At 41.9% G+C, this 12,734-nt stretch overlaps 2 protein-coding genes across 2 annotated transcripts; both read right to left on the reverse strand.

The window, feature by feature from the left end:
- Positions 1-5,957: 5,957 nt before the first annotated feature.
- Positions 5,958-6,356, reverse strand: LOC138888577 (uncharacterized). The gene has a single exon (XM_070170465.1). The coding sequence runs from the start codon at positions 6,354-6,356 to the stop codon at positions 5,958-5,960; it is 399 nt and encodes a 132-aa protein (XP_070026566.1).
- Positions 6,357-7,012: 656 nt separating this feature from the next.
- Positions 7,013-7,905, reverse strand: LOC138888578 (uncharacterized mitochondrial protein AtMg00860-like). The gene is made up of 3 exons (XM_070170466.1): positions 7,396-7,905; positions 7,262-7,348; positions 7,013-7,174 (listed from the first exon to the last, which is right to left on the reverse strand). The coding sequence occupies exons 1-3, from the start codon at positions 7,903-7,905 to the stop codon at positions 7,013-7,015; spliced, it is 759 nt and encodes a 252-aa protein (XP_070026567.1).
- Between the last annotated feature and the right edge of the window lie 4,829 nt (positions 7,906-12,734).

Genomic DNA, 12,734 nt, shown 5'->3' on the forward strand with positions numbered 1-12,734 from the left:
GATCATGGGGGTTATGGGGTGTTAATTTAGGGTTGAACAGAGGTGGCGCCGCCACCCGAGAGAACAAGGGCGGCATAGGGTTTCGATCTTCTGAGCTAGATTTGAGACATTCGGGTGTGATTCGAGGGAAAAGGAGTGTGGATTCGGAATGAGGAGAAGGAGAGAGATCTAGGGTGTAAATCCGGTGGCCATCGGAGACCTACCGCCGCCGTAAGGCGATTTCCGGCGGCGGTGCACGTTGGGGTTGATGTGGGGTCTATGGGAGTGTTGCAGACGACGAGGAGGGGGGTATGAGGGTTCCGACACTTAAATATTAAGCACACCCTCAGATCATGTCCGTTGGATGGAACAACATCGACGGCCCAGATCTGTCGAGCTTTCAAAACGGGGTCGTTTGGTTTTAGTGTGGAAAGAGACAGGGTTTGGGCTGGTTTTGGTCGGATACCGGGCGGGTATTTGGGCTGGGGTGAGGTAATTCACATTGTGCTTGGACAAATTAAAACAAGACAGCCCAACTTTCTAACTTTTCAATTCCCTTTTTTCCAAATAATTCTTTTTCTTGTTTTTTTTCAAAATTAAATTAAAATCTAAATTAAATCCTAGAACTTAATTAACCTGAAAAACACTAATTAAACCTAAAATAAAAATTATCACAATTAATTAAAAATAAATTAAAAGAAGACTACTCAAAATCAAAGTTAAAATTAAAGAGTGCAAATTAAACTATTTTTGTGATTTTCATATTTATAAAACAAACTATTTTACTAATTAATATAAGAAACTATAAAATTAAATCCTAAATGCAGTGCGTGATATTTTGTATTTTCGTGAATAAAATAAAATAAACGTGAACAGACAAATGCAAATAATTAACAGAAAATGCTACAAAATCCAACAAAATTGCAAACACTGAAAGAAATTATTTTGCTTTGAATTTGTTGGAATAATTAATATAGGGCAAAAATCACGTGCTCACAAAGGAAACTTCTCTGAACATCTAGTTGGGGTTAGAGTCAAAATAGGAATTCATCCCTCACGCCCAAACTAATGCACACATCCATGCGGACAGCTTCTTCTTGGACTTCTTTGGGTATACACCACACCTATCTTTCTCTCTCACCGCAGCCTTCTCTTTCGCGCCCTTTACTTTCCACTCAATACTCGCAGCTGGTTTGTCCTTTTGTGCCCCATTTGCTATATCCATCTTAAAATTCATAGTCTCCTCACCCACTCTAAGCATGAGTTTTCTCTCTTGTATATCTAATATAGCTCAACCTGTCGCTAAGAATGGTCTTGTTAGGATGAGGGGAACCTCCTTATTTTCCTCCATATTTACCACTATAAAATCCACAGGAAATATGAACATATCTACCCAAACTAACACATCTTTCACTATCCTCTCGGGTGTTATAGTCGTTTGGTCTGCCAACTACAAAGATATGAGTGCAAACCTTATCTCTCCAATCTCCTTCTCCAGTTCCTTGTAGATAGATAAAGGCATTAAATTAATTGAAGCACCATAATCATATAAGGCTTTATCAAAATTAATAGTTCCTAAATAGCAAGATATAATAAAACTTCCTGGATCTCCACACTTTTGTAGGAGTTTATTTTGCAATATCGCCCTGCAATGCTCTATGAGCTTGACCACTGAGGTCTCCTCTATTTTCCTCTTCTTCGTAAGGATCTCTTCAAGAATTTAGCATAAGCAGACATTCATGAGAGCACTTCTATGAATGGAGTTCACATGAACCTGTTTTAGCATATCCAGAAATCTCTCAAACCGCTTGTCCAGCTTTTCTCTACTTAGCTTTTGGGAAAAAGGTAGAGCAGGAATATGTTTGCTCTCCTCATGTTCCTCCCTTCTCGAGTTTTCTTCCTTCTTCTTTTTCTCAGATTCTATCTGGACTTTCTTTTTCTTATCAACATCACTTTTCAGCTACTCCCCACTTTCTTTTTCAAGTCTCATATCTTTTTGGATTGGGGTGAGATATTTCAATAGTTGCCCACTTCTTAAAGTTACAACATTCACTGTTTCTTTGGGATTTTTTCTATATCAGCTGGGAGAATTCATGGGATCCTTTCAGATATTAGAGTAGCTAGTTGCCCAACCTGTCTGTCCAGGGTTCAAAAAGATGTGCCTAGTTTTTTGATAGCTGCATCATGGGCGTCAAGCCTCTCATATGTCTTGATAATGAAGGCCTTTATTAGATCCTCCATGCTAGAATGATTAGATTGTGGAGGCTGATATTGTTGCCTCTATTCATTTTGAAAACCTAGAGCTCCTTATTCCTAGGGTCTAGAGTTACTTTTCTGCCATGAGTTTAGGCTACCATTTGGTGAATTCCAAGAAAAGCCTAGATGCCTCTGTCCCATAAGATTGAAATTATTGCCACTCTGTTAATTGCCTCTATCAAATCTCCCCATAGCATTTACCTCTTCATCTATAGCTACGGCATGGCACTCATGTGTTAGATGCCTCATTCCACAGAGATCACAAATCGGTGATGGTTGGCTCTGGACCTTGGCTAAGATTAGCTTTCTTATCTCTTTGGCCATGGCGTCTAGTTGGGTTTGCACTGCTGTGTTGGAATCTATTTGATGAACCCCGACTACTTTTTTTCTATCATTACTCTCAGCCGACCACTAGTTGGCATCTTCAGATAGCTCATCAAGAATTGCCACAATTTCCTCAGGAGTCTTCTTCATTAAAGGACCTCCAACTGCAGTGTTCAAAGTTCATCGTGATGGGGGTGTCAGTCCATCCCAAAAGTCCTGGAGTTGCATCCACAATTCAATCCCATTATGCTGACACTTCCTCACTATCTCCTTGAATCTTTCCTACGCCTCAAAAACTGTTTTAATATCCATGTGGCGAAAGTTGTGAATTTCCCTTCTGAACTTCATTATTTTTGTAGCTGAGAAGTATTTGTCAAGAAACTTTCTATCATATCTTCCCATGATTGACCCCGTTGGTAAGCTGTGAAGCCAGTGCTTCGCGTCATTCTTCAGTGAAAAGGGGAATGACCTTAAGTAGACTGCATCCTTTGATATTCCATTGTATTAGAAGGTGTTCATGGTTTCTTTAAAGTCCATCAAGTGAGTGTTATGATCTTCATTCACCTTTCCTCTAAAAATGCAGTTGTTTTGGATAGTTTGAATCAAGCCTTGCTTCAACTTAAAGTTATTCACTGCTACTGGTGGAGGTCTGAGACTAGACAGACCCTGATTATAGACGGTCTGGCATAATTACCCAATACTCTACCAGGCCTAGGTACCGCATTCCCGAACTGGTCTTCAATCAAGGGTCAATTTAGATTGAATCTTCGACCCCCATCATTGTTGACGGCCTCCTCAACAGCTCTACGGGCTACCTCAGCTATGTTACAACCCAAGTTCTCCCTCTGTGAACTGTCATGGCAGCACCTAGTCTCTACAACTAGGTAAGCCTAATAATTGTGTAAAAAGAACAAAATGCGAAAAACTAATAAAACTGAAGATAAGCAAATATAGAAGCGTTTAAGATCTCGCTCGGCATATACTAATACAAGATCCCAAAAGTGAAACTACATTTCCCAAAACCCAGAATCTCATGAAATCACAAGCTATTGAATAACTATAAGTGCCTAACTCCAGAATGTCTAAATAAAAGTAAATATAGAAGGGTTGATACTATAAGAGAGAATTAAAAGGGACTCCTCGGTCTACGAACGCGGTAGATATACCTCGAAATCTCTAGAGAATCACCTTGCCTCAAGAGTAGTAGGGTTGAGTCGAAGTACCTGGATCTGCACATGAAAAACATGCTCAGAAAGGGCATGAGTACACCACAGCAGTACTCAGTAAGTGCCAAGCCTAATCTCTGTCGAGTAGTGACGAGGAAGGTCAGAGCCCTACTGAGTTTAGATGAAAAACATATAACAGTATAATTAAGTGTAAACAGTAAGAAGTAACACTGGATAGTAAGAATAACAACAACTATAACAGAGACAAAATAATCACAAAAGGAATACAGCTCAACACAGAGATAACAACCGGGGATCTCCCAGGATACCGTTCTGTAGTCCCAAATATAAATATCCATTGGATCTCCAGGATGTCATCCCGTAGTCCAACTCATAGTGCATGGGAATCTCCCGGAATACTGATCCATAGTCCCAAATGTAAATACCCCGTACTGAGGGAATCTACCGGATGCAGTCCCGTAGTTGTGCAGGGGGGTCTCTCAGAAAAAAATCCGTAGTCCCAAAGTAAACATGCAGGGGGATCTCCCGGGACACCGTCCCGTAGTCTCAAAGTAAACATACAGCAGCAACACGAAGAATACTCAATTCAATTCAAATTTCATACCAAGATAAAATAGGTATTTCTAACCTAGCATGCTGTACAGAATCCAAATAAGGCAGTTTGAGCAAATAAAGCAATTAAGTCAATTAGACATGCTTCCCTAAGCTAACAGTAGGCTTAAATTGCAAGTAGTATAAACATGAAAAGAAATACAATTATAGTTAATTAATGAAAATAGGACTTTCAACAATTAACACAAGTACGCACTCATCACCTCGCGTACAAGGCATTTCAAATATCAATAATACCAAATCCTAAAGGGAGTTCCCCCACACAAGGTTAGGCAAGCCACTAACCTCGAACCGGCTCAAATAATCAACTCGAAACCACACTTTTGCCACGAGTACTCGACTCCAAATGGCCTAAATCTATTTAAATCAATTGCATAATGTAAATATAACTTCAAGTAACTGATTCTACTAAATAATTCTAAGCTAATACGCGAAATAAGGAAAAATGACCAAAATGCCCTCGGGGCCCACGTCTCGGAATCGGGTAAAATTTAGAAATTCAGAATTCTCACACTCTCATGAGTTCAGTTATACCAAAAGTACAAAAATCGGACCTCAAATGGTCCCTCAAATCACCACTCAAAACTCTCCAATTAACCAAGCCATAACCCCCAATTTTACCACTGATTTTTCTTCAAATTTCATGCTTACAATGATAAAAATCACCACAATAACGAGCTTAATGTCATGTCCTTAGTTGTTAACTAAGTACACGTGCGGCACTTGACAACTCGCTCACGGTCTTGCACAACTTGCTCACGTTCTTGCTATGCCAAGTCAGTCTTACTACACTCAAGATCACTAAAAGAATGGAAGAAAGAACACAAGAGAATTGTTAAAGGAAGCTTTGTATTAGAAAGAATTTGAATTGTTTGATTGGTGAATTATAAATGAATAGATCCCTTTATATACTAGCCTCCTAGGGGCTAATGTGTAAATATTAATTATTATACAAGTTTTGATATTTACAAGATAAGGGCTTTCTCTAGAATTCTCTATAAGCATAGAAGATTCCAAAGACTTTCCTAGCAAATCCATAAAGATCTAGGTTGTTCTTAAGGAAATGTCCATACTTCTCTAGAATCTTCTCACAAATGCCAGCCTTCTTCTTATGTAAGCTTCCACGTGGCATTAATATATGCCAAATGGCGCCTATGTGGTGTGATGGCATGGCGGGTCATCACACTCTACCCCACACAATATTGCGATGACCGCGATGCAATGTTGCTGCATAAACTCTCGGATCTTATCTTGAATTTCCACAAGTCTTCATATCGTTCCCACGTGGCCTTCTCCGGTGATTGCCCTTTCCAATGGACGAGGAACATAGTTGTGGCTTTTAGCCCTTGTTTTTGCTTGGCCTTTTAATCTATCCTCAATCTCCCGATCATGTGAGGGGGTGATAGTCATTGGCACTCTACTGGATTGGCCCCTACTCGGATCATCCTTATCTTTATGATATGGCTTAAGAATGCTGGCATGGAAGACAAGGTAGATCTTAAGATACGATGGCATGTCAAGCTTGTATGAGATCTTGCCTACCTTGGCGACAATCTTAAATGGACCCTCGTACTTGCGAATCAGATTATGATGCATGCCTCATAGTGCCATGAACTGTCTTGAGTTAAACTTCACCATGACCATGTCCCTAACTCTATAGTCTGTGGGACACTGCTTACGGTCCGCAAACTTCTTCATCTTCTTAGCCGCCTTATCTAAGTAGGACTTAGCAGTGTCGAGCTGTTCCTCCCATCCTTTGGCCATATGATAAGCCCCCAAACTCTTTCCCTCGAACGCGATTGCTACTGAATGTGGAGTTTGTGGTTGTTGGCCTGTGGCTAGCTCAAATGGTGTCCACCCCGTGGACTCACTCCGCTGCAAGTTATAAGAGAATTGGGTGATGTCTAGGAGCCTTGCCCAATCTTTTTGATGCGTGCTTACATAATGCCTCAAGTACCATTCTAGTAAGGCATTGACCCATTCCATTTGTCCATCCATCTATGGGTGGAAACTAGTAGAAAAGTGCAGTTTTGTGCCAAGTATGTCAAACAACTCTCTCCAAAAGTTCCCAGTGAAGCGGGGGTTTCGATCACTAATGATATGCCTTGGTAAGACCCAATACTTTACCACGTTCTAAAGAATAGCTTAGCGGCTTCTTTAGCTGTGCAACCCGGTGAGGCGGGCATGAAGGTAGCATATTTGGAAAATCTATCCACGACCACCATAATAGTACCATAACCATTGGACTTCGATAGGCAAGAGATAAAGTCCATAGTCACGCTCTCCATTGGACGCTCTGCAAGTAGTAGTGGCTCCAAAAGTCCTCCGGGTTTTTGTTGTTCAACCTTGTCCTGTTGACAAACAAGACAAGTCTGCACATAACACTCTATGTCATCTCGCATGTGTGGCCAATAGTAGACTGACTCAACCAAGGCCCTAGTGCGACATCGACCTGGATGACCAGGGCACATTGTGTCATGACTCTCCCTTTTGATCCATCGTCTAATGTCTCCAATCTTAGGCACGTAGACCCGCCGACCTGTGGTAAGTAGTAGGCCGTCTTCTATCCAAAACCGTCTCATCTTGACTTTGTTGGCTAACTCGATAAGTCGTTTGGCTGCTGGATCATACTGCATGCCTTCTTTTATAGCCTCTCAAATATTCCATCTCGCTGAAGTGATTGCAGCAAATTCAGCTTTCTGTCCCAAGGCATCAGCTACAACATTACCTTTGCCCGGCTTATACTCCAACGCATAGTCAAACTCGGCCAAGAAATCCTGCCATCTATCCTGCTTTGGTGTGAGCTTCTTCTGTGTCTAAAAGTAGCTAGTAGCCACATTATCAGTCTTGACCACGAACATCGACCCGAGCAGATAATGTCTCCATGTATGAAGGCAAGGCACAATAGCAGTCATTTCCTTCTTTTGCACCATGTAACGCCTCCCCGTCTCATTTAACTTGCGGCTCTCAAATGCTATGGTATGCTTATCCTACATCAGGACACCCCAATGGCAAAGTCTGAGGCATCTGTGTGCACCTCAAATGTCTTGGCAAAGTCAGGTAACGTCAAGACTGGATCCTCTATTACAATTTCCTTAAGGCCTTCAAACGCCTTTTGACAAAGCTCCGTCCAAACCCATGGCTTATTCTTATTTATTAACTCAGTCAATGGTGCGGCCTTTGCTGAGTAGCCACCGATGAACCGACGATAGTAGTTAATAAGGACAAGGAAGGATCTCAACTCTGTTACCTTTGTAGGTGCCTCCCACTTCTGGATAGCACGTACCTTAGCCTCGTCCATGTGTAGCTCGCCATTGCTAATGAAATGGCCCAAGAAGTGCACCTTTGATTGTGCGAACTCACATTTCTCCCTCTTGATGTATATCTCGTTCTCCCACAAGACTTGGAAAACCTTCCTTAAGTGCTCCATGTGCTCCTCCAAGGTGTTGTTGTAGATGACTATGTCGTCTAGGTAGACTACCATGAACTGATCAAAGTAGGGATGGAAAATCTTGTTCATAAGGGGTGCAAAATGTGGCTGGTGCATTGGTTAAGCCGAAGGGCATCAACAACCACTCAAAGGCTCCATATCTCATCACACATGCTGTCTTTGGTTCATCCCCTTCCGCAATGCGAACCTGGTAGTAGACCTTTCAAAGATCCACCTTGGTAAAGTACTTGGCTTGCCCAAGTCTATCGAACAAGTCAGCAATGAGCGGGATCAGGTACTTATTCTTCACGGTGACCTTATTAAGTGCTCGGTAGTCTATGCACAAACGCAATGATCCATCCTTCTTCTTTTGGAACAATACTGGTGCGCCAAAGGGTGCCTTTGATGGGCGAATGTGACCAGTATCTAGCAGCTCCTTTAATTATTTCTTGAGCTCCTCTAGCTCGGGAGGTGCCATACGATATGGGGCAAATGCGGGTGGCTTAGCCCCTGGCTCCAACTCAATCTTGTGATCCACCTCTCACCTAGGCGGCAAGTTCTTAGGCAACTCCTTGGGCATGACATCCTTTTTTCCTCAAGCAACTTCTCCATGCAAGGCGGCGCTGTCTCTTGAAAATTCTTGTCTTCCTCTAGACTTGCAATGGTTGCCACGAATGTTGGATCCCCCTTCTTGATCCCCTTGACAACTTGCATAGCTGAGAGTTGTGCTTGGATCTGTCCATGTGGCATAGTCACTGTAGGTACCATGCTAGCTTCTCTTGCTCCCTAACCAAGAGACGTTGGAGGTAAGGGTCGATCAAAGTATGACAATGTCTAAAGAACTCTTGTCCCAGTATGATGTCAAAGATATCCATAGCGGTTACGGTAAAGTTTGGTATACCCTTCCAAGTTCCCAATTTGACATCAACTCTATTAACTGCCCCACAAGCATTTTGTACCTCGACTTCATAGTCTTGACGCGAGAGTTGGTTAGAGCAAGCTTCAATTCTAGTCTCTTTGCGGCAGCCTCAGTCATGAAATTATGAGTTGCTCCAGTGTCCACCATTGCATGAGCGGGCTTGTTATTGATGTTGAGATCCACACACTAATTGCCATTCTCAGTAGGTTGGATATCTTGCTTTGTAACAGCACCACATAATCCGATCATAACAAACTGTGTGGTTCCCAAACTCTCTCCTTGCGGCTACTCCTTCCATTCACGGACCATGGCACTGAGTCTCTTGAGGTCGGGACAATTCCTGAAGCCATGTGGCCCTCCGCATATGTAGCATCCCTTCTTCTCGGCCTGTGCCTCTTCTCGGAAGGGTTACTCGACTTTTTGGGATCTTGAGTCTTGGAGTATTGTTGTTGTATCTCTTTGCCTTTGCCACGGTCTCCCCCACCTTTGACATTGTTAACCTTTGACTCCTTGCCATTGCCTTTGTCGTGCTTGTCATGCCTGAAATCCATAAATGATTTGGCATCCACTATGGCTTGGTCTATATTAGTGACTTGCCGGCATTGCAACTCCTACTTAGCCCAATTTTGCAACACATCCATGAAGTGGAACAACAAGTCATCATTGGTCAGGTTAAGGATTTGAAGCATAAGGGTAGTGAAATCCTTGACATAGTTATGTATGCTCCCTGTTTGCTTCAATTCCCTAAGCTTGCGCCTTGCCTCGTACAAGACATTGTTAGGAAAGAACTATCTCTTGAACTCCACTTTGAACTGATCCCATGTGCTAATAGTACGTAGACCTTTATCCACGTCGGCCATCTTCCTTCTCTACCATAGCATGGCAGTCTCTGAGAGGTACAATACCACAGTGTTGATCTTGGCCTCGTCGTCCCTCACTTTGTCGTGCTTGAAGTAGTTCTCCAAGTGCCAAAGGAAGTTTTCCACTTCTTGTGCATCACGAACACCTTTGAACACCGGGGGTTTGGGAGCCTCGATCTTGGCCTCCCTCGTCACCACAACATTGCCGGTTGCCTCGGTCACGCTAGCATTGGCATGCTCCTCGAGTGACTCTATCTTTGCCTTCATAGCATCGATAGTACTCAAAGCCTCCATGAGTGTACACTCTAAGGCAGTGATGGTTTGTCTTAGTTCCATCTCAGTCTGTGTATGTCCCTCAAAGTCATTTCGGATACACTCAATCTCTTCAAGAGTGTTCCCCTCAAGAACGTTAAGGGTGCTTTCCACCTTCCCCAAGCGTTGGCCAAAGATCTCCATGGCATCAATCCCCGCATTTATATTCATCACCCACTCTTTACCAAGCGAGACATCCTCTAGAAGGACCTCCACTTCATCCTCGCTCGCCTCAGTAGCAGATGATTCTTGGGATGTAAGCCCTTCGTTTGACACAACCTCAAGTGGCACCTCCTGGCTCGTGTTGGTGGCATTCCTCTTTTTGCTACGACCGCTCTTGCCAGCAGCATCCTGGATGACGTTGTCTTGAGTGTTGGCAGTGTTAATTTCTCCGTCGTTCGCCATTCCCTTAGTTGAAACCTTCGCTCTGATACCATGTTGTCACATCCTTAGTTATTAACTAAGTACACGTGCGACACTTGACAACTCACTCACGATCTTGCAGAACTTGCTCACGTTCTTGCTATGCCAAGTCAGCCTTACTACACTCAAGATCGCTAAGAGAATGGAAGGAAGAACACAAGAGAATTGTTAAAGGAAGCTTTGTATTAGAGAGAACTTGAATTGCTTGCTTGGTGAATTACAAATGAATGGCCCTCTTTATATACTAGTCTCCTAGGGGCTAGTGTGTAAATATTAATTATTATACAAGTCCTTGATATTTACAAGATAAGGACTTTCTCTATAATTCTCTACAAGCCTAGAAGATTCCAAGGACTTTCCTAGCAAATCCATAAGGATCTAGGTTCTTCCTAAGGAAATATCCATGCTTCTCTAGAATCTTCTCACAAATGCTAGCTTTTTTCTTATGTAAACTTCCACATAGCACTAAGATATGCCAAATGGTGTCTATGTGGTGTGATGACATGGTGGGTCATCACATTAAGGACCAAAGACCTTAGCTCAATGAATCCCTCTAAAAATCTCTCTTGAAAATGCTTCCAAAAGCTTCTTCCCGTTTGAAAAGAGATGAAAAATAACTCAAATTCGCAAAGATATCTATTTATATGTTCTGCCCAACAAATCCGCTTCTGCGGCCATGGGATCGCACATGTGGTCCTGCTTCTGCTGAACTAAAGTCGCATCTGCGACAATTCATTAAACAGACCGCACCTGTGGTCCCCAAGCCGCAGGTACGGTTATGACAGCAAACTCAGCAGCTTCAATAGCAAATTCGCAACTCCAAACTTCTCGTTAACCATTCGAAATCATCCCGAGGCCCCGGGACCTCAACCAAAAGCACGAACAAGCCATATACCACTATCCAAACTTATACCAATCCTCAAAACACCTAAAATAACATCGAAACATCGAATTAACCATGGATTCAAGCCTAAGAACTCCAAAAACTCTCAAATTACGCTTTCGATAAAAAAGTCTATCAAACCTCATCCGAATGACCTGAAATTTTCCACATACGTCACATTCAACACTATGGAGCTACTCCAAATTTCGGAATTCCATTCCGACCCTTAGATCAAAATCTCACTATCGAATCAGAAACTTTAAAAATTTAACTTTTGGCATTACAAGCCTAAATAAGCTACGGATCTCCAAAACACAATCCGAACACGCCCCTAAGCCCGAATCAACCAACGGAGCTAACGGAACCGACAAAATTCTTCCGAGGCCTTCTTCACACTGCTCTGACTACGGTCCGAATTCTAAGACTTAAACTCTCATTTAGGGACTAAGTGTCCCAAAACTCTCCGAAACTCCAAATAAACCTTCCTGGCAACTCACAATAGTAGAAACAAACACGGGAATGCAATTAACAGGGGATCGAGGTGTTAATTCTTAAAACGACCAGCTGGGTCGTTACAAGCTGCTATCCATGTATCTTTGTGTCTCTGTTATGTTGCCTCTCTTGCAGCTAAATCTGCTTCGTCCTCACCGTCTTTAGCCATATGTTCTGGGGTTGAAGGTTGCTCCAAAAAAAATTCGATGAGTTCTTTCTCTTTCCTCAGTTGTCGCAAACTCTTTTCTACCTCTGGATTGTATGGAATCAATTCCTTTGAAGACGATTGACTCATACACCAGAGACGTCAATCTGTTGCCTAGATACGGAAGAGGAAACTCGTGAATAATAAAATAAAACAAATTCCTGAATTAGAACCAAATATTATTTTGAACACTATTGATTACCAATCCCCGGTAACGACGCCAAAATTTGACGAGCACAAAAGACACACTTAAATTATGCTCGCTAATTTAGTATAGTATAATATCTAATCTACATGGGTTGGATTTAAATAGTATCCTCGTAGTTTCTAGCTTGATTTTTATCCAGGAGGATCAATAATTGAGATTTATAGGATTAAGAATTGAAATTAACTAGGAATCTAAAGCTATTGACTAATGACTATCGAGACAAGGAATAAGCAACTTAGGTTATCAATGGGAGAAGATAGGTTTTGACAGGATAGGTGCAAGATAATTATTTGGGATCTAACTCTAGATAATTCACTACTAATGTTCAAGTGAGTCTCTCTAATTCACTCTATTATTAGTCCAAACATTCAGCAGAAACTCCTCTCTTGATTAAGTCTTAACCTCACGAGATGAACCAACTTAAGCACTTGTGAAGATTTGCAAGAATGCATAGTGGATTGGTCTTTAGGAAAATCTATTTTGATTATTCTCCTTAATAGGTTTAATCAACGATTCAACTAGCCTCTTTCGATTACTTAGAAGAATCTATGAACTCAACCAATAATATAATGCAAAGATATCACAAGTTATGCCTCTCTAGATTACATGAACTAGTGAATATAGATGCAACAATTAAATCTTCT

This window comes from Nicotiana sylvestris, chromosome 3, assembly GCF_000393655.2.
Source record: "Nicotiana sylvestris chromosome 3, ASM39365v2, whole genome shotgun sequence".
Classification (NCBI taxonomy): domain Eukaryota; kingdom Viridiplantae; phylum Streptophyta; class Magnoliopsida; order Solanales; family Solanaceae; genus Nicotiana; species Nicotiana sylvestris.